This window comes from Oryzias melastigma, linkage group LG8 (genome assembly GCF_002922805.2).
Source record: "Oryzias melastigma strain HK-1 linkage group LG8, ASM292280v2, whole genome shotgun sequence".
NCBI lineage: Eukaryota > Metazoa > Chordata > Actinopteri > Beloniformes > Adrianichthyidae > Oryzias > Oryzias melastigma.
This window is the reverse complement of record NC_050519.1, coordinates 4055974-4075050: the sequence shown is the minus strand read 5'-3', so window position 1 is coordinate 4075050 and position 19077 is coordinate 4055974. Positions and strand designations below refer to the sequence as shown.

Genomic DNA, 19077 nt, shown 5'->3' with positions numbered 1-19077 from the left:
AGCTTAGTTAATTTTTCAACAATATGCTAGCTGCTTTGGCAAAATCAGAAATTTTACCAAAATTTATTCTGATAATTTGGAGTCTAATTATATTTTTACAATATTCTAGCTGATTCGGCAAAAATAGAGATTTCTCCATTTTCTTTTTTGTTTGGTCTTTTTTTTGCAAATATTTTAACAATATCGCCAGCTGTTTCAGCAAAATTTGACATTTTTCCAGTTTTTAATTTTTTGATGATTTGGAGTTTTGCTAATATTTAGCATTATGCTAGCCGTTCTGGCAGAATTAGATATTTCTCAATTTTTTATTATTTTTTTTAAATCTTTTTTTTGCTAATATTTTAACAATATTTCCAGCTGTTTCAGCAAAATTAGTAATTTTTAAAGCTTTTTGTGGTCAATTTAGCATTTAGCTAATGTTTTATCAAGCTTTCGGCTTCAGCACTTTCAGCTATCAGTTTTAGCATCGTCAGCAGTCACATTCAGCTTGCAGCATTCATTCTAGCAATAATGCCATATATCTAGTTTGGTTGTGGCGTTGATATTCCGTGAGAATCTTGTTACTTGATCCCTCTCGCCCTCCTAGCAGCTTAGGGAGCTCAGGGAATTACTCTGTAAAAACTTGACATGAAGGAGTATTTTCTCCTGCAGCTCAGGTAAACAAAAGAATGTAATAATAGCAACGCCCGTAAACTTCCATCCATCTCTTTTCATTTCTATATTTCATTGGTGAAATGTCAGAGTTAACAACACTGAAGGTGTGAACAGTAAATTAGGTATCGATTAAGTCTTTAATCTGTTTCTTTCTGCCTTCCTAATACTTTCTTTTCCTCCTCCAAGTCTCTCCAGGTGGTGTCGGGTCAGGAAGAGGACTATTCCAGCCCGAAGAGCTCCTCCAGCGACTCCTCCAAGACGTTGGGTCTCCTGACCGGGCAGGCGTCCGTCTCCCCCCTGAGCCGCTGGATGTTGCACAGTAAAAGCAGAGCCGCGAATGCCACCTCCCTGGAGCTGCCCTACCAAAGCCCGGGCCCTTTCTCCAAGCAGGAGTTTTCCAAACAGGAGTTCTGGGAAATGCTTGGCAGCGATCTGCTCAAACCGGACTCCTCTGGCTCCAGGGTCAAACGCCGGCCCATCGTTAAGACTGGCAAGTTCAAGAAGATGTTTGGCTGGGGAGACTTCTATTCCAATATCAAGACAGTGAGGCTCAACCTGCTGATAACTGGAAAGATCGTGGACCACGGGAACGGCACCTTCAGCGTCTACTTTCGACACAACTCAACGGGCCAGGGCAACATATCCGTCAGCCTGGTGCCGCCGGTCAAAGCCGTGGAGTTTGACCTGGAGCGCCAGAGCGTGGTGTACCCCAAGGACTCCAAGATCTTCAACTGCCGGGTGGACTACGAAAAGGTGGATCGCAGCAAGCGCACCTCGTTGTGCAACTACGACCCATCCAAGACCTGCTTTCAGGAGCAGATCCAGAGCCACGTGTCCTGGATTTGCTCCAAGCCTTTCAAAGTCATCTGTATCTACATTTCCTTTTACAGTACGGACTACCGCCTGGTGCAGAAGGTCTGCCCAGACTACAACTACCACAACGAGATGCCCTACCTGCCCTCGGGCTAGAAACGACGAGAGGGGAGAGGACATGGGGTGACCAAACTCTGGAAGAGGAAAACCACGGCTGTGAATGCCAACAACAAACCTATTTAAGAGAAAAAAAAGTAGCCTGACTATTGTAACACGTTTAAGCATATATGCAAAGTAAACACACCAGTATGCAGAGGAGGGGGCTCTCCGGATGCTCAAGGAAAACCTAGCATCCCCAACAGATTCTTACCTCGGTCCTGTTCCGAAACTTCTCTCCAGAATCTCTGCCATCCTTCAAGACGTTTCTGAATTTTGTCCAAATTTCTTTTTAATTACCCTTCGCTATGTCGCTCTTTGCAAAGTCGTAAAGGAGTCCATGAATCTGAAGTGGGCTTTTTAATGGAACAACATTCACTGGAGGCCCGCAGACAAATTCAGGCTTTATTACAATCATAAAGTGCTTAACTTCATGTGCCCTCGAGTCACGGCTTTAACATGCCACAGGAAACGTTTGGAACAGATGGACGAGTGAGCGCAGATTCAAACGACGCATTTTAACCTCAACATATTCTTCAGCTGCTTCCACACGACAAACAAGACAAATAAATTGTCTAAAAATTGTTCGGGGGCCAGAAGTTGGGAAGTGTGAGAGGAATAACTAGATTCTGCAGATAGAAAGAGGCCCTCCACACTTAAGGTAGAGGAGTGAGAGAAGCTCTTTTAATTAAAGTGGAGAAGAGACGAAAGTATGCGGCGCCTTCCATTGTCCCCTCTGCGTGAAAAAGATTACATTTTGTTGCCGTCAGGATTCCTGATTTCACGCTTTGATAACTTTGACTGTGAGAGGGAGATTGCTCTCTCTCGACAAATACCGTGTTCGCTTAAGTCTGCGCGTTATCTCCAACAGATGAAAATATTATCATAATAATTACATATAATTTAATCTCCTTCTGAGCTAATTAAGGTTTCATCGAGAGGGCAATCCAAAAAAAAAAAAAAAGATCAAGTCAGCGGGAAAAGGACGAGCCGGCGTCCGCAGGACTGTTGTGATGCGTTTGTGTGGAGCCAGCAGCTGAAGCCCGACCCAGAGTTAACTGCTCTCATTAAGATAAATGGCCACTGGCTGGCCCAGCTCATGTTACCCTCACAAACAATATTATGGAGAGCTGAGCACAACACAGAAATGAATTACGTCTCCTGACATTCTGTGTGCAGAGAGGCAACCGCTGTCCCGCTCATGAGGACACAATGACTTCCTGGTTGATTAACAACCGGCAGTCGCAGGTGTGAGGAGTCATTAAACGGTAGCATCAGACATCCAGTTTGACACTAATGTACCGTGGCGTGGGGGGTAAAACCCGGACGTGGGCGCCGGCGTGCGGGGATGAAGCCGTCCCAGGTGGAGTCGAGCCGCAACTGAACAGTCACTCTACAGATATCATTTGTGGGGGGGGATTAATATGAATGCATAACTTCAGTTGCAAAGCATTAGGGGTAATCCTGCCACAAACGATTATTTTAATAGTCGACTAATCACAGATTATTTTTTACGATTAGTCGACTAATCGGATCATGCGCAAACTGGATGCAAAGCACACATCTTAACCTTCAATAACTTTAAACTATCTAAAAATTAGTTATATAGCATTATCTGTGATAATGCTAGTGTGAATGCTGTAAGCTGAATTTGGACACTGAAGATGCTGAAATTGATAGTTAAAATCATTGAAGCTAATAGATGAAATCGCTGGAGCTAATAGCTGAAAATGCTAATGCTAATAGCTGAAAATGCTAATGCTAATAGCTGAAATCGCTGACACCAATAGCTGAAAAGGCTGAAGCTAGTAAAAAAAAATTCTAAAGCTATTAGTTGAAATCGCTGAAGTTAATGGCTGAAATGGCTGAAGCTATTGGCTAAAAATGCTAATGCTAATAGCTGAAAACGGTAAAGCCAATAGCTGTAATCGCTGAAGCTAATATCTGTTATCGCTGAAGCTAATAGCTGAGAACGCTGACACTAACAGCTGAAATCGTTTAAGCCAATAGCTGAAATCGCTGAAGCTGATAGCTAGCCAAAATATTAGCTAAACTCCAAAATATCCTAAATAACAAAAAAAATTCCTAAATTAGCCAATACCAGCTAGCATGTAGCTGAGATATTAGCTAAACTGATGAATGAAAGATGATAGGAGTGAAACTTTAAAATAAAGATTTTAGCACAAAAGTCACCTACAACTGTCCAAGTGCATGGAAGCTGAATATTAATCAGACCTACAACTGTGAAAACTTTTGTACTTGTAAACTACCAGCTTACATCGTGAATATTGGCCCTGAATTAAATAAGAGAATTGCTCTTTTTCTTATACACAACTAATGGTAACATATTTGGTCTTTTAGGATTAATTCTCACATCTATAATCTCATGTTTTCTCAGCACTTTAAACAAACTTAATACTAAAAAACTAATTGATTTTTTTGTGAAAGTGAACATTTTCTCCAGTTTTATTAAAATGTGCTTCTTAGGATTTATTTTTTAATTACTAGGGGTCAAATTAAGTTTCTAAATGTATTTATTCTTTAAAAAGTAACCCAAAACGTTTCATGTAAATTGAAAATACGCAATCCTTTAGGTTTTTTCTCTTTTCTTCCTCTAATTTTCTTTCTAAAACTCATGGAGGCAATATAAAAGGAAAGCTCACCGTGTTTCTTTCCCATTTTCTTCCCAAAAATAATTATTATTAATAATGATTATTTATACTCGTGAAGCTGCAACAGAATTTCAAAGCTCTTGTAATATTAGGAGCGCCCTCTAAAGGTGTGGAGGGAAGCCGTCTCCATGAATTTTCTTTCCCGTTTTCCTCGATTTTGTCCGTCATGTTTCAGATCAACCCTCCCATCTTTGTAAAGTTTGTGCACATGGAAAAGTTCTCAGTTAGGTAGCATCCCAAATGTCTTTTCCTCTCATTTTAGCTGTGGAAAGAACTTTTATTTTTTGGGTTTCAGCCGGATTGTCCGGTGTAAAACAAATGGAGCGTTCATCTGCTCATCCAGCTGTTCCTGCCCCTTCCCTATCCAGATGTCTGCACGCCGTCCCCCCCTGGCATCAGTCTTCTCCTCCCTCGTCCCCGGGGAGGAGAACCCTGCGGGCAGTTCTTCACTGCGGCTCCTCATGCACACTTCAGCTGAGCTAGCAAATCTGTGGTTGAAACGTCTCCCGTCACTCGCCCCGTTTTCCTCTTTACCAGCTGCTTAAGACGTGTTGGTTTAGGCACTTCGCTCTCTTTGTGTTCAAAGCCTCTTGCATAAGCCGCTGGATCAGGAAGACGTTCACGTCCTCAAACGCAGACAGCCTGATGCCTCCTCCCCGCAGAGCGTCTGGAGAGAAGTTGCAGGCAGAAGGATCGCTGCTCAGCGCTGTAACCTCTGAGGACGCATGTTTGGGTGACCACGGATTAAAAAAAAGAAAAAAAAAGAAAAAAAAAAAGCTCCCCTCTCTGCCTCTTTATACAGCAATACTCTCACGGAGACTCCGCCCCCCTCTGCCTCTCCAGGACGAGCTGGAGAAAGACTGCTGGATCAAGTTCAAACAGACTGGACAGAGTTGTCATGGCAGCAGCCTTATCAATTACCCATCTGGTGCCAACAGACGTGAACATTGGCAGCAGGACCACGACGGCCCACACGGCGAGCTACAAAACCAGACTGTCAAAAACATAAATATACATATATAAATATATATAAAGCTAAGAGTCTTCAGATCTGAATAAAGCTGTATTTAAATGTGGGTCATGCAGTGAAGGTTGTCTGTTTTACCTTTTTTTTGTTCCCAAGTTTTCTGTGTTATTTGGATGATATACTGTATGGAAGATATGATGGCATACTGTGGATTTTAAAAAATAAAGTACACAGAAGTACTTTAAAACACTTATACTATAGAGAAAGCGGCTCCGGTCTGGTTGCATTCTCAGCGTGTGTCAACAACAATCCTTTTTGCATATCCATACTGCGCGCCGGGAAGAAAAAAAGAAAAAAGACGCGACAGAAGTTTTTGCTTCAGGCTTTTGCAGATATACGTGTGTGTAGAAAAAAGGGGAGAAGAAAATGGGGTTGTTTCAGCTGGAATGATGCATGAACACAGCTTCGTCCTGCTAATTAGCCTCCTCTTCCTTTTTCTTTTCTTTTTCATCCCGTCTTTGTTGTGCAACTTTGCTCCTCTCTCTTGTTAAAATGCAGCTGACATTAAATTTATTCTAGTTCTTAATTAAATCCCAGACAACCGTTAACGAGGAGATGGGTTCAAACATTCAGCTCACAACATCCTTTTAAACGCGATCGATTAAGGCATGGCTGGAGGCAAAGCCAGGTCTTCCACCTCTCCGCTTCCAAACCCTTTGTTCCCATAAAAGTGCTGCCTGCCTCGGGATAACCTTGCATGAAATAATAAAAAGGGGAAGCAAATAAGTCAACATGGAGACAACAACAGGAATGTGTTTCGGAAGGGAGAAGAATTGAGGTTAATGTGAAAACGGGGCGTCGTAATGGGTCAAATATACCGTCACATACAGCAAAAACATGCTGCTGATAATGGACATGGAGGCTGTTTGATGGGCCACAAAAAGAGAAAACAACTCAAGAGCGTTCATTTCTCAAAGAGGAAAGGGCATTTCGGCATGAATAATGAGAAACTGGATGATAGTCAATTGAGAAAATAACTAGTTATAGCACAAGGGGGCGGGAGAAGGCGTGCAAGGCTTAAAAATGATAAATAGACATGCAGAAAAATAACCTTGAGTTATGCGACGTGTGTCTAGAAGAACATAATTTATGTCACGAAGGAAAAAAAAAAAAAAGGAGGAGTGAAAACATGACAGAGACTCCCTGTTAGCATTTTGTTTCGGCTAACAAGGCGATCAAACTTTCATCCTGTGAAGTAATAATTAGGAGTCATTTTCCTTGGTCGGATGTTACAGCACAAAGAGCAGCGTGTCTCTGCCAGGGGATGTTGCACCCAGCATCATCATCAGTCACCAACCGGGTTGACAGAGTCGGAGCTTGTCCAGGAAGTCATCAGCAGGGATTAGTCTGCTGTTTCAGCCGCCGCAGAGACGGCGTCAGATGTCATAGGATGCCACTGAAGTGAATCAGACCTGACGCCTCTGAAACGTCTAATTCAGGGTGGAACGGACCACAAAACTCACGGTTCGGACCATTTAAAAGATATTTAAAAAATTCATTGATAAGGAAGACTCAATTGAAATGTAGTCATTTCTAAATAAAAGTTGGATCAACCTAGTACAGAGATCTCCAGGTCTTGAGGGGTGTGAAAAGTTATAAAATAAAGTTCACTTATATTAGTGGAGCAGCTTAGTGTCATTTTTAGCCAGAATCGTTCAGTTGATGATACAAGCATGAAATTTGGTTATAGTCTCTGGGTCTAGTTGCAGGAAAAAAGTGCTAGCCACACAAAAATAAAATATGGCCGCCATTTTTTTCAAGATGGCCGCCATGGCAGTAAAGTAGTTTACTTGATGATGTTTTCAATGGTTTTTTGTCCCGAAATTGCACTGCTAATACCAGGGTGGCAGTGAGGATGAGCTCTTTCTGCCTAAAAAATGCCAGTTAATATCCCTGTAATGTTTAGCAATAAAAACCTCATTTTACCTGATGAAGTACTCATATTTTTTCAATGTAACTCATTACACCAACAACCTTTGGTGGCAATCTTGGAAAATGGCCGCCATTTTGGAATTTCAAGTGGCTAGCACTTTTTTCTTAAAATTTGGTGTCTTATAAGTACTTCAGCCAAATTTCATGCTTGTTTCATAAAATGAAAGATTTTTTGAGTTAGCTGCTCCACTATATATGTTGGGCTTTATTTGGCAAACGCTCATCAGGAGAAAAGAACCCCAAAAAGCCTAAACACCTTCTATGGTCATCGTCACCAAACCTTCATCTTGACTGGTTAGTGTCCATGGTCCGTTTGTCCGTGGAAAAGTACAGATTCGGTGATTCGGTCCCTTGACGCAAGAGAATCTGGCTACAGAGAAAAAATATGGCGCCCGAAACTTAATAGCCCGGAGCCAAACGCAACAAAAATATTGTTTTAAGCTTTCAATTTTTTTCCCTTTTCTCTCTACATTTTTTTTCTTTAGTTTATTTTTAGAAAGGGGAAAATTCAATTTAAAACAAAACATATGATTAAAAATTAAACATGGTTTTAAAAAAAGTGAGAGTTAGCCAAGAAGGCTATTTTCCATCTGTAGTCCCCTGGCGAGAATGTTAAAAGAAATGTTAAAAGACAGAAAACGAGTAGACAATTAAAGATTAAAGACCTAAATCTCAGGCTACTAACATCTAGAGAGCACAATCTTTTTTCAACCGTTTGACGTTTTTTTTCTCCGTGAAACTCTCAGAGAAAAAAAAAAAAACGGCATTTCGCGGCTCCAATCAGCTGATTAACGTAGAAAAAGTTTCAGTTTATTCTCATTCAAAGGCGTAAAAGCTGACAGTTCTGAAAAGGTTTTTAAAAAAATCATTCTGAAAGGGTTTTTCTAAAGTTTAAAAATTTCTGTTAACCCAACTGGCGAAAGTTACAATTTCCGCTTCCGGCTATAGATTGATCCGACGGCGTCTTACGTGTGACCAGAGGCCCCTCCCTTTAGAAGCACCCACCTAACTGGTTTCAACCGGTCTCCAGCTCCATGCAATTATGCCTTCATCAATGGGTTGAAATATAAAGGCATAGGATAGAATAAAAATATTAAAAAGCCTTCATTTAGTATAAAAACCCATCAAGGTCTAAGAATTATTTTTTGGAAAGCTTCTAAACATATTTGATAAAACATATATAAAGTACAAATCACATCAAAACATTTGCTTATTGAGGCATATTTATAAAAACATCTTTCAAGTTTGGACATAAACAAAAGGCTAAAACATGTAGTTTCTGATTACATTCCTTCGCTTTTTCATATTTCTTTATTCGCGGTTTTTGACGTATTCGCAGATTTCTTCTCGGTGTCGTGACTTTTCTAGTTTGTTACAAAAACTCAAACTACTCGATACGCTTGTATGAACATTTTGAGACCAAAGGAGGTACTGCACTGCTGAGGTGCATCTCCGCACAGCTCCGCGCTCCCACTCTGGCGGAATGGCGGGGGAGCGCGGAGGAGCGCGGAGAGCCTCCGTCCCTCCGCACTCCAGGGGGGAGTTCCACTGTGCGGAGATGCACCTCAGCAGTGCAGCTCCTCCTTCGCATATAAAAAATTTCATACAAGCGTCTTGAGTTTTTGTGACGAACAGGAAGATTCATGCAAGTGAAAAAAATCTGGAACTCCACCACAGGTTAACAAAGGCGCTGACTGAAAGCGGCCTCCATTCCGCGCCACTTCGCAGCACTTCTGTATCGGGTGTGAACCAGCAGTCCAGGACAGCTGCTGCTCCTTACCGGGAGATCCTCGGAATCCAGACTATATAGTGCGTTCGCCATTTTCTAGTGCTGTCCGAATCAACAGTTCCAAAATCAAAATTTCCCAGGAGTCTTAGAGAAAAACTATAGTTATAGTGTGCATTAATGCTCACTAGATTAGCGTATATAGACCACAATACATTGCAATCGAATAAAAAAAACGTGTTTAAATGTAATATTTGAAAAAAACAACATTTTCACCATCAGAACACAGTGGAGTCATAAATAAAAGTCATTAAATGTTCGTATTTATTCGATTTTCAGTTTGTGAAATAGTTGACGTCGTATCCGGTGTTTAGAAAAAGGAAAGAAAAGTAGTAAACATGTTTAAATTAGGTTTAAAATCCAGGGTGCTATATAGCCCCTCACTATATAGTTTTATAGTTGTTAGGGATTAGGGGGGAACAGCCATGGCGACGTGTTCCGATGCTTTTATTCAGCTCTTTGACAGAAATAAACTTGATTTGTCGTCCTCCATGATCAGGTCGATAAAGCTTTTTGACAGAAGCTCCTCCCACACGCAGATTAACATACTTTAGGATAACTAAAGTGGCAAATTTGATGTTTTTTTTATATAAATGATGTGAATTTGAAGCTAATTGAATTTAGTGTGAATTGATTTAAATAATGTGTACGTGTGTGGCGAACTGTGGCTAGTGATCCTCTACTTCTAACTAAAATACTATAAAAATACTTAATAATACAGCTTTTGTTTCTAAATTGACAAGAATAAGAGCCACAACCATCGTTACTGTAAGTTTTATTCACTAGAAAATGAAATACTTCAAAAAAAAAAAAATAACTCTGAACAAAAGAGCAGCCTTTCCATTTTGTTTGTTCACCGTTAGTGTCTCTGTGATCTGTGTCCGCATCCCGTCGGACAATGCAGGTCTTATTGTGGCGTATTAGGGCTTTGGTTACCTGGATACCAACTCCATCCAGTATTTATAACCACACTTTACATCCCTGCATCTCTTCATCCGAATGACTGTGGTCACGGTCGTGCATTTTTTGAGCTGCAGCTCTTTTATGCCCCGGCATCCGGATGGTCTCTGTGCCCCGCCATGCCTATCATGTAAGGGACAAGTGAAGTCGACAAGCATCTGGGCCGAGTCGGAGCATCATGGGAGAGCGCTTACATCAGACAAGGACAAATCCAGAACCAGCCTGTCAACACGCCGCCGTTTCTCTCGTGGAAGAGCTCTACAGCTCCCATCTGCGATTCACAGCACAGGCCAGACGACGCGCGGGCTCGACAGGAACCGGGAGATGCTGGAAACGAAGCTGCTGTGGGAGATGTTAGGGAAACAGTGTGGTGGGAGGAGGAGGAGGAGGAGGCGGCGGCGGCGAGAGACTGTTGCAAACGGATGGCCTCAGGGCACAACATGGGGGAAGAGGAAAGCATAACTCGATAACCTAATTAGTGCGGCCGGATTTCACACCTCCATCAAGAAACACGTTTTATCTGTTAATCACGAGAGAAAGTGAAATTTAAAGATGAAAGTTGGGTTTTTGTGGCATTTTTCAGATGGAGGACATTAAGAATATGAAGATTAAAACTGTATTTAAATATTTCTTTATTCAAATCGTTTTTAATCAGGAGAAGACAAAGAAATGGAGTTTGAAAAATATTTTATTTTTAAGGCTGGTTTAATAGAATCGATTAATTGATCAGAAACCATTGAGATCAATAATCGATCCATAAAAGTAGAGATCGATCTAACGCATAACGCTAACGTTCACTAGCTATGCTAACGCTCTGTCGACCTAAACATACATTATAAACTCACAGGCATAAAATTTCCAAAGTATTTTAAGGAAAATTTTTTAAAGTGAATATTTGTGGTCGAAAAAGAGTTTTTTTTACTTTGTTCTGGAATAATGTGTAATGCTAAAGCGCGATCGCCACCTAGTGGCCAAACTGAAACGCCACCCAGGAGAAGCAGAACAATTGTTGGATTCTCCATTTAACACCATCTGATATTAACAATCTCATAATCTCACTAAAACATTTTAAAGTTGGTGAACTTTATAAGGTTAATATGAATATCTTTAAAACGTATATAGATTATTCATGTATTTCTTCATAACTGCGTCTAAATGTGTAAACTTAAAATTGAATTGAGTAAATAAAAAATATTTAAAAAAAAGAATTAATAAAAAATAAATAATAAAAATATTATATAGTAAAAAAAATTTTAAAAAGTCGAATTGATCCAGGCGCTGGTGAATCAGTTCTGGAAATTCTTAGTGAGTCAAGTTTTGGCTGTGAGGGACTGTAAGCTAGCAGGAGAGCATGTCAACGGATGATGTACGGTAACTCTGAAGTCCAAATCGCATCAACAAATTACTCAACACAAAAACATTTTTAAAGATCATGACAATTTAAAAAAAAAAAAAAATTAGACAAACGTTTTAGAAAACAAAACAAAAAGTAATTTAAAGAAAACAAAATGAAATACCAAAAAAACCATGAAAGAAAGGCATTCTGGGACATCGCAGATATGATGATGATATCCACTTCATGACGAATAAGTTTCGTTTAAAATGATGGAAAAATGTCATCAAATACTAAAAAAAAAGTAATTCCACAAATTAAAGGTCTTAAAAATGAAGTACGATAAGAAACCAGCAAACGTACCAAGAGATATCGCTGAAAGCTGATGTTACTCATTTATGTGCAACCAGAACAAAAACGAATGGAAATTCATAAAGATGTGACCAGCATGTAAATTGCTGGATTCCCTGCATGTATTTTAAGTACGTTCAAGGCTAAATGTTGGTGTTGGACACACATTTTTTAAATTAAAGTTAGCCGTCATAGACCTAGATGTATGTTCCTCGGTTGACCCATCACCGGGGGAGCGGTGAGCTGCAGACACAGCCGCAGTCAGAGACCTTTTGGCTTGTTTATCCCCAGCCCTAACCATAAGGGTTATGTTCAACGGTTAATCCAGGGGTGTCCAAATCCAGGCCTCGAGGGCCGGTGTACTACATGTTTTCCAGCCAACCACTGAAGCTCCTTATTGGTGTGATTTGAACTTCAGGGCCACGGTAATGATGGGAAGTAAGGGCGGGCTCACTCCACACCAACAGTCCCACTCACATCTCAGATGCAAATTTCTAACAAACTTCTGCCGCTCTGCAGGAACTATGTCCTAGAACATAACAGGTTGTTGATTTTGACTTAAAAACAGCGTCCTCATAATTAAAAGATCACTGGGAGGGGTTTAAAAATGGATCCAAAGATGATTGGATTGAGTCTTTAACGGAAACGATATGACGGTAAATTAAGACAGAAAGTTTGGATTGGACGCGGTGAAGTGATGAAGCAGCTGGGGTCAAAATGTCTGCATTAGAATGAAAGGAGGACATTTCCTTCACTGAGGGGAGCTATAGAGAGGACAGGTGATTTAAAGTCAGTGACAGGGCTTTAAATACCAGTGAGGGATCAGAGTTTTGCCCTTTGGCGAAGTAATTATTCACTCCTTCAAGAGATGATCAGGTGTGGACGCACACACACTCTGGGTGAGGAGCGTCTGCAATCTGTCTGCATGACTGAGTGAAGCGAGAGGCAGCAGAGGAGGCGAGAAACGCTACAGCCGGGAAGCGTTTTCGCCAAAGTCTTCAGAGGATGTTCAGCAGAAGGCTCATATCAGGCAATAAACCTGAGGAAGACATAAAACAAGAGCAGGAAGAAGCGTTCCAACTCTCCATCACTGTCTCTTTCAGGCCTGTTGTCTTCTCACATCCATTTTTACCCCTTTCATAACCTTCAGCCAGAGGCGGCGGCACCGTCTCTCGGGGGGGAGGAGCTCTCTGCTGCAGAGCCGAGACAAGAAGCCTCGCACAGGATGACAGGATGGGGCTCGTCGGAAAACTGTCCTTTAGGCTGCAAGACGAAGTCAAGGCCCGGGGGCCGGATCCGGCCCTCTGGGTAGTTCTATCCGGCCCTCCAGATCATTTTATTGTATTGTTATTAATCAGCCGATGTTATCTTGTGCTTATTTCTAACATTTAATTTTGACAAAATATATTTTTATGAAGAGTAAAATATTGAAAGTTATTTAAGGTTTAAGCTGATTCATTCTGGAATAATATTCCTGACTTTTTATTATTCATAATTATGTTATAAAGTTAGTTTTAAAGTTTTAAAAATGGACGTTCTGCTAGCTTTTTGGACTACTTTGGCATTTACTAAAATTTTAGGCCATTTTGGAGTTTAGCTAATATTTCAGCTGCATGCTAGCTGTTTGGCTAATTTAATCTTGCTTAGGGTATTTTTGAGTTTAGCTAATATTTTCGCTACATGATAGCAGTTTGGCTAATTTAGGCTTTTTTTAGGCTACTTTGGGAGTTTAGCTAAAATTATAGCTGCATGCTAGTTGTTTGGCTAATTAGGGCTTTTTTTAGGCTCTTTTGGAGTTTGGCTAGAATTTTAGCTACATGCTAGCTGTTTGGCTAATTTAATCTTGTTTAAGGTATTTTTCAAAGTTTAGCTAAAATTACAGCAACATGCTTGCTGTTTGGCTAATTTAATTTTTTAGGCTATTTTTGGAGTTTAGCCAGAATTTTAGCTACATGCTAGTTGTTTGGCTAATTTATTTTTTTAGGGTATTTTTCGAAGTTTAGCTAATATTTCAGCTACATGCTAGTTGTTTGGCTAATTTAATTTTTTTAGGGTATTTTTCGAAGTTTAGCTAAAATTATAGCTGCCTGTTAGCTGTTTGCATATTTAATCTTTTTTAAGGCTATTTTGGGAGTTTGGCTAATATTTTAGCTACATGCTAGCTGTTTTGCTAATTTACTCTTTTTTAGGCTATTTTGGGAGTTTAGCTAAAATTTTAGCTACATGCTAGCTGTTTGGCTAATTTAGGCTTTTTTTAAGGCTCTTTCGGAGTTTAGCTAATATTTCAGCTACATGCTAGCTGTTTGGCTAATTTAATCTTGCTTAGGGTATTTTTCGAAGTTTAGCTAAAATTACAGCTACATGCTAGCTGTTTGGCTAATTTAATCTTTTTTTAGGCTATTTTGGGAGTTTAGCTAAAATTGTAGCTGCATGCTAGCTGTTTGGCTAATTTAGGCTTTTTTTAGGCTGTTTTTGAATTTAGCTTAAATTTCCACTATATGCTAGCTGAAATAGCATGTAGCTAAGTTAAGTTAAAAAGTTATGTTTTTAATTTTAGTTTTAGAGTGTTCAATAACTGTTTATCCTGTTTGGCCCCCGACCTAAGGTGTGTTTTGGATTTTGGCCCCTTGTGCGATTGAGTTTGACACCCTTCTTTTGGCCAATAAATTTTTTTCTGCGTCGGTCTTTCTTCCATCTTTCCGAACACTTCCTTTGTGCTCCACTCTCCTTTAACTCTCACGCTTTCTGCACTTTTGTTTTTCGCTGACAGTCCAGTCCTGCTACAGGGGGGATGTTGTCTGATAAGTTGAATGCAAACAGCGGTTAGGGGCTGCAGAGCTTTTCGTCATCTCAAGGGCTTCTTGCAAGAACTTTTCCCCCCTCCTCACACACACACACTAATTTCTCTCCTTGGGTTTGTCATGGGAGAGCATAAAATCCCCATCATTACCAGCTCTGCTGCACGAGTTCATCACAGACCCAAGGATGTGCAGACTCAGCTGCACACAACACCTTAATCAGTCTTCATTTGGCCCTTTTCTCTTTAGTATTTTGCAGTTTGCCATCTTATTTGGGGGAAGAAAAAAACAGGAACTCGGAGACGAAAGAGGATTTATCCTTCTCCTTTTCTAACGGCTGAGTTTTCATAAGTCAAAGCTGGTTTTAGAGCCGTTTCCTGCTGGGCTCAAGCCTGAGCTGCAGGCAGGGGGCGGAGCCTCCTCCCAGCTGATGCTCACTGCACCTGCACATGTGCTCAACATGTACAGCTTATCCTCAGAACAAAAAGCTCACAGCTGAGGTACGCTTCACCTGAGGACAACAAACCCAGAGAAAAGTTTGAGAATCTTTTAGCGTTAATTAAAGCTGACAGAAAAAAAAGATGTCTCCAAGGAGATAATTGGAAGACCAGACTTCAAAGTGACCTCTCAGTGACAATGACTGGTCATGCAGCAAGTCCCAGTCTGACACTAGAACATGTTCTAGGAGGATCAATGCTTCCCCGACCAATTATGTCATGTATGGTTGGAATGTTTAAACATGTGGGTCAAAAAGGGCAAAAGTTGAAGCGAACATCAATGTCAACTCCTCCTCGAGTGCAACTTTGGTTTATTCCAGGCGAGAGAAGAACAGACACACTTTATCAGGCAGACCACCATTCATTTCAGCGATTTGAATCAAATAATTTACTGTTCCGATACAATTTTTAATATATATATATCACAATATACCACAAATAGGTATATTCAGATATTCTAAAAAAATAAAAGGAAAAAACAGACAAAAACACCATTACTTACTATTCTCTGACTGTTTTTTCTATTAACTTGTAACTGAATTCATACAAATGAGAAGGATTTTTTTCTAAAAGAGTGCAACCGTTTCAAGTTTTTGCACATTTTTGCACAAAACGTCAGCAATAAAAATGAATAATAGAAACCAATATTTTAGTAAAATAAACCTTTCATCTCTCAATCCAAATTGCATTTTCCATTATTAATATAATCGATTAACTTTAAAACTATTTTATTTAGATGGAATAAACACTTTGCTTCAGACAGATCGATCTGGTTGGATAGTATTAATATAAATCGATTAATTAATTAATTTATTTGTTACACACCTAATATTTAGGCTGAATAGTCAAGTGAGGGATTAGGCTTTTAATTAATTAATTATTTTAATTAATTTCTACGTTCTGTTTGTACTAAAAAAAACATGTAATATTTAGTATTTAATTAATACTTTAATGGAGATAAAATAGTAAAAAAATGACTTTAAGGGTAGGATTATATCAGTTTGCTTATTTCCACTCCTTTTCTAACCATCAAACTCTACTTGACTTTAGTCAATCATTACTATAACTTTGTTTTCCATTTTCTAATCAAAGTATTTCCTTATGTCTGCAAGAAATGTGTTTTGTTCACAATTAATCTCTGTTTTTGGTTGATCAGCAGAAGAGTTTTTTTTTCTTTCTTCCGATTTGGATTTCTACACTTTAACAAACAAACATTCTGTTTGTTAAAGCACTCAAATAGGAAGAAATAGGTTTGGATTAGGCTAAACGAGGTCAGAGTTTATAAAAATTTACTCCCACGTTTCAACAGTTTCCATACGATTTTGATTGAGATTTTCAATTTTCAAAAGAGTAAAAGTTTGTTTTTTAATTATGAATTCATTAAACATTGGAGAGAGCCAACGTATGCACCACCAAAGTGCACCAAAGTAAGAAACTCGATTAGATACATGTATACTTTAGTTTTCAACAGATAGGTCATGTCATGAAAGAGTTATGGAAGTTGTACTCTTAACTCCTGATTCAGATACTCGGTATAAATGATCTAAACTCCTTTTCCTCCAGATGTTCACAGCTGGACGTCTCTTTTCTGTGAATTCCCTAAAACGCTGACACCACTTTTAGTGACAGAAATGTCTATTTAGCAAATATTTGGCTGCTCATTACTCGTAGAAGACGTTTGGAGTTTTTAAGCAAAATTACATCAATCAGTCAAATAATTTAAGTCCAGCTTTTATTCCACTTCGGCTTTAATTAAATACCTCAGAGTATATGTACTTTAAGATGAGTTTTCTTGTTTTTATTTTAAAAAAAATGATACTTTGATGGTCTTATTGACTAAAAGAAAGAAATAACTTTATGATTTATGCACTTTATTTGAAATTTACAGTTCAGGTTCTTAACCTTTAACACTAAAGCTTTAGCTCCAATGTTTAGACTATTGCAAATCTTCAACCATTTCACACAATTACCATAAATCCAGTGGAGAAAAGTACCTTTGCATGAGCCGTACTTCGTCACAGAGATACTATACAGTACTTGTGACAGAGTGTTGGTTGTGGGTCAAAGTATGAATTATGTCTCATAGAGCCTTTCATATATTTGTGCTAATATGCAACACTATTGACTATAAAGTTGGACAAATTGAATTTAAGATAATAAATTTGCCTAATTTAAAAAAAAAACGTATCCATAAAAATAAAAAGTTTTTATTTTTGGAAGTGGTTTTTAATTTTTTTTTTTTACCAAAATTGATATATTTAGCAAAACTGAGTCACATGACTAACACACATAGGAGGTCCCGCAGCTTCTCAAAAGTTGAGCGCGTCACACGAACTGCTGGATCTAGAATCACCAACCACAATTTCCCCAAATCTCTTCACCTGTAGCCCCTCTCACGTAGTTTGATACTCCATGTCCGGGTAAGACGCCGACGTCTCCTTTGATAGGTGGTGATGAGCTTTAGTGTTGTGATAGAAATTTGAATGTATCTGCTGTAAATCAAAGGATTGTTCACATCTATCGTCGGGTTTTGAATGACTTACTGCGCAAGTTTGTGTTTACTAGCATATTTATGATTTTTTTGGAAATATTGCAATTACAAAATTTTGTTTTTTTGACATTTCTAAAATTTTAAAGAAGTCTAGAATTTTGATACGTCTAATAGATACGTGTCAAAAACCATTTCTATCCGGCCCTCCAGATCATTGTATTTCATTGTTTTTAATGACCCGATGTTATCTTGCATTTATTTCTAACTTGTTTTATTTTGACAAAACATATTTTTATGGAGAGTGTTGAAAGTTTTTTAAGTTTTAGGTTGATTTATTCTGGAATAATATTCCTGCCTTTTTGCTATTCATTGTTATTTCAAAAAGTTATGGTATGTGTAGTTCACTTTCGGCTTATCCCTTTCGGGGTCGCCACAGCGTATCAGCACCCACTGTTTGGCATCAGTAATTTGGCAGAGTTTTTACACCGGATGCCCTTCCTGACACAACCCTGTACTTGAGGGGCACAGGGACCCAGTTAGACAGCAGCGTCAAGGGTCTTGCCTAAGGACCCAATCTGGGTGGGGATCAGTGGACAACCCTGGGAATCGAACCCAGCCCTTCACCTAGCCCACTGAGCCACCCAGCCGCTTCAAAAACAAAAGGCAAAACTCAAAACTTCAGAACTCAAAAGGTTATGGTATAAAAGTTTTAAAATTGAGTTCTGCTAGCTTTTTTTTCCAGACTAGTTTGACATTTACTAGGATTTTTAAAGGCTGTTTTGAAGTTCAGCTAATGTATCAGCTAGCTGTTTGGCTAATTTAGGCTTTTTTATTTTTTTGGCTATTTTGGAGTTTAGCTAATATTTAAGCTACATTCTAGCATTTTTGGCTAATTTAGGCTTTTTTTTATTGTTTTTTACAGGCTGTTTAAGAGTTCAGCTAATATTTCTGCTACATGCTAGCTGTTTTGACCAATTTATTTATTTTTTAGGCTATTTTAGAGTTTAGCTAATATTTCGGCAACATGCTAGCTGTTTTGGCTAATTTAAGATTTAAAAAAAAAAAAAAGAATTTGGCTATTTTTGAGTTTAGCTAATATTTCGGCAACATGCTAGCTGTTTTGGCTAATTTAGGCTATTTTAGAAATTGGCTAATATTTCGGCAACATGCTAGCTGTTTTGACCAATTTATTTATTTATTTTTTTAAGCTATTTTGGAGTTTAGCTAATATTTCAACGAGATGATATGTTTTATGGCTAATTTAGGCTTTTAAAAAAATTAAGTTTAGCCAATATTTGAGCTACATTCTAGCTTTTTTGGCTAATTTCATCTTTTTTTGGCTATTTTAGAGTGTAGCTAATATTTCAGCAACATGCTAGCTGTTTTGACTAATTTAGGCTTTTTCATTTTTTATGCTGTTTTGGAGTTAAGCCAATATTTAAACTCTAGCTGTTTTGCCTAATATATGCATTGTAAACATTTTTTTAGGCTGTTTTAGAGTTTAGCTAATATTCCAGCTACATGTTAGCTGCTCTGGCTAATTTAGGTGTTCTTAAAACATTTTTATGCTGCATATTTGTGATTTATTGTTAATAGAGCAATCACCA

The 19077-nt window shown here is 38.9% G+C and overlaps 1 protein-coding gene and 2 long non-coding RNA genes across 3 annotated transcripts in view; 1 reads left to right on the top strand and 2 right to left on the bottom strand.

Annotated features, from left to right (window-relative positions):
* Positions 1-2587, top strand: part of LOC112146749 (neurexophilin-1) — a 25693-nt gene extending 23106 nt beyond the window's left edge. Inside the window, exon 2 of the mRNA XM_024272729.2 lies at positions 841-2587. Within this exon, the coding sequence (XP_024128497.1) occupies positions 841-1623 (783 nt within the window). The 3' untranslated portion in view covers positions 1624-2587. The remainder of the gene's footprint in view (positions 1-840) is intronic.
* LOC118599040 overlaps positions 1-19077 on the bottom strand; it is a 50851-nt gene that overhangs the window by 3515 nt on the left and 28259 nt on the right. The window lies entirely within an intron of this gene.
* LOC118599041 lies at positions 7726-8693 on the bottom strand. The gene is made up of 2 exons (XR_004948306.1): positions 8164-8693; positions 7726-8124 (listed from the first exon to the last, which is right to left on the bottom strand). It is a non-coding gene; the product is annotated as an uncharacterized LOC118599041 (long non-coding RNA).